This window comes from Arachis duranensis, chromosome 10 (genome assembly GCF_000817695.3).
Source record: "Arachis duranensis cultivar V14167 chromosome 10, aradu.V14167.gnm2.J7QH, whole genome shotgun sequence".
NCBI classification, from domain to species: Eukaryota; Viridiplantae; Streptophyta; class Magnoliopsida; order Fabales; family Fabaceae; genus Arachis; species Arachis duranensis.
Window position 1 is genome coordinate 19296519 of NC_029781.3, and position 2318 is coordinate 19298836.

Here is a 2318-nt window from a genome sequence, read left to right on the forward strand (position 1 = left end):
TGATTTCACATTATTAAATATTAATTTTAGCTAATTAGTATAATTTAAAAAATAAAAATATTATTTATACAATAAAATTAACCACTAAAATCAACCATCAATTAACATGTGTAAGAATAATAACAATTTAAAAAGGTAGATTCCAGCTAACATGTTCTCTTTTTCGATGAAGAATGGAGAATGGTTATTGGTTGAATCCATTCGTTATATAAGTGAAGCCTTGGTCCGCTTAAACCCTCACCACATTCATCACTCTATCTTAGCACTTCAACAAACACACAACAACAACAATGGCAACCATGACATCGTTGACCTCCTCCGTCCTCAAGCCATATGCTTTCTTCCGTATGATGACCCCTACGCCACCTCGGGAAACAAACCTTTCATTCACCTACAGCCCTAATAAGATTCATCAATCTCTCTCTCTAAGCACTGCACCAAACAACGAAAAACACATAACAACCCCGCCGAAAAAGGAGATATTTCACGAGTTCGACTTCTTTGTTGTCTACACAGACGGAACCGTGGAGGTCCTCCGTCCTCCACCAGCATTCGTTCCTCCCTTCGAACTCCACATCAAGGATGCTGAAATCATCACCACCACCAACGACCCCCGCCTCACCGCTCGCCTCTTCCTTCCAAAAAACCCTGACAACAAAAAACTTCCCGTCGTCCTCTACTTCCATGGGAGTGGCTTCTGCTCCAGGTCCGCCCTCTCTCCAGAATATACTAACCATCTCGCTGACATCGCCAATCAATCCAACGTCCTCGCTGTCTCCGTAGAGTACTCCAAGTTCCCGGCCCGACCACCACCCGCTTGCTACGAGGAGGCCATGGCCTCCCTCGATTGGATCGCGTTGCATGCAAACGGGGCCGGGCCGGAGCCTTGGCTAAACGACTATGCCGACCTGCAGCGTGTTTTCGTCGCCGGAAACAGTGCCGGCGGTAACATCACCCATTACGTGGTCAGCAAAGTGGGAAAAACAGGACCACCTAATGGTATAAATGTGGAGGGTGCGATTATGGTGCACCCTTTCTTTGGTGGATTAGGGGAAGATAGGCAGTGGTTGTATATGTGCAAGGATAATAAGGGGCCAGAGGATCCAAGGCTGAAACCGGCGGCGGAAGATTTAAATACGCTTGGGTGTAGGAGGGTTTTGGTGTGTGTGGCGGAGACTGATCCGTTGAGACCTGCTGGAGAGAACTACTTTAGGGATCTGAAGAATAGTAGTTGGGGTGGGCGTGTTGAGCTGGAACTGAATAAAGGTATTGGACATTCCGATCAAGTTTATAAGCCATATGACGAAAACTCTCGTCTCGTCGTGCCAAGGATTGCTACTTTCATTAAGCAACAATAAATCTGTTATCTGTTCTGATCTGATCTTGACGTCAGAAATGAACTTCTGTTGTTTTAGATATTGATGTTTATAATAAATGAGTGTAGGACTCACTCAAAATGCATATGTTAAAGACTCACAATCGCCATGCATGCATGCATGCCTCCCTCCTTATTAGTATTGTTTACTGAAATGTATCCGTATGTCCGAAAATTTATAAACTATTTTTATATTACAAGACAAGTTTTCTTTTTTCTTGGCATTACATCTTTTAATTTGCATGATAGTACGACGAAGGAGAGAATTTTAGATGAATACAAGCTTAACAGATTTAGATATAATTTTAAACCTAAATTTTAGAGAGAAAAATACTAGGTGACCATCAAAATTTATTGTTTTAGTTATTACTTAGTTATTAATTTAATTTTTTTAATCTAATTCTTTTAGTTTAATAATTCAATAATATACTTTATCACATACTTTTAAATATTAATAATTAATTAATAACTAAAAAAAATAAATTCTAATATCTTTTAAAATTTACTTTTAAAAAATCAAAATAAAGGTGGGATATTTTATTGCATTCTTGCATAAGATATAAGGATCGGAGATCTTTCATATCAATATCAATGTATCTAATGTTAAGATACTAATTTTTTTGTTTTTATTTCTTTAATTAATATTAATTATTTCTATTTTTAACAATAATAAAAAATATTAAAGATATAATACTTTTTATTATTATTAATTAATTTTTTCTTTTATTTTAATAATTTATAACAAAATTTAATAAAACAACAAGCTAAATTAGTAAGTGATGAGAGAAAATAAAATAAAACAAATTTAAAACCATTATAAATAATCCATAAAGATTTTGATTATAATTGTCATAGTATATGAATTTTTATTGCGGTTCTATCATACATTTAAGTATTTTTATTACTAAATTTAATTAAGTTTGGCTAAACCTAACAAAAATTA

The 2318-nt window shown here is 35.6% G+C and overlaps 1 protein-coding gene across 1 annotated transcript; it reads left to right on the forward strand.

Moving 5' to 3' along the window:
• The first annotated feature begins 217 nt into the window (after positions 1-217).
• On the forward strand, positions 218-1589 carry LOC107469379 (probable carboxylesterase 1). The gene has a single exon (XM_016088757.3). It carries the CDS (start codon positions 291-293, stop codon positions 1356-1358), a length of 1068 nt encoding a protein of 355 aa, XP_015944243.1. The 5' UTR covers positions 218-290; the 3' UTR covers positions 1359-1589.
• The last annotated feature ends 729 nt before the right edge of the window (positions 1590-2318 follow it).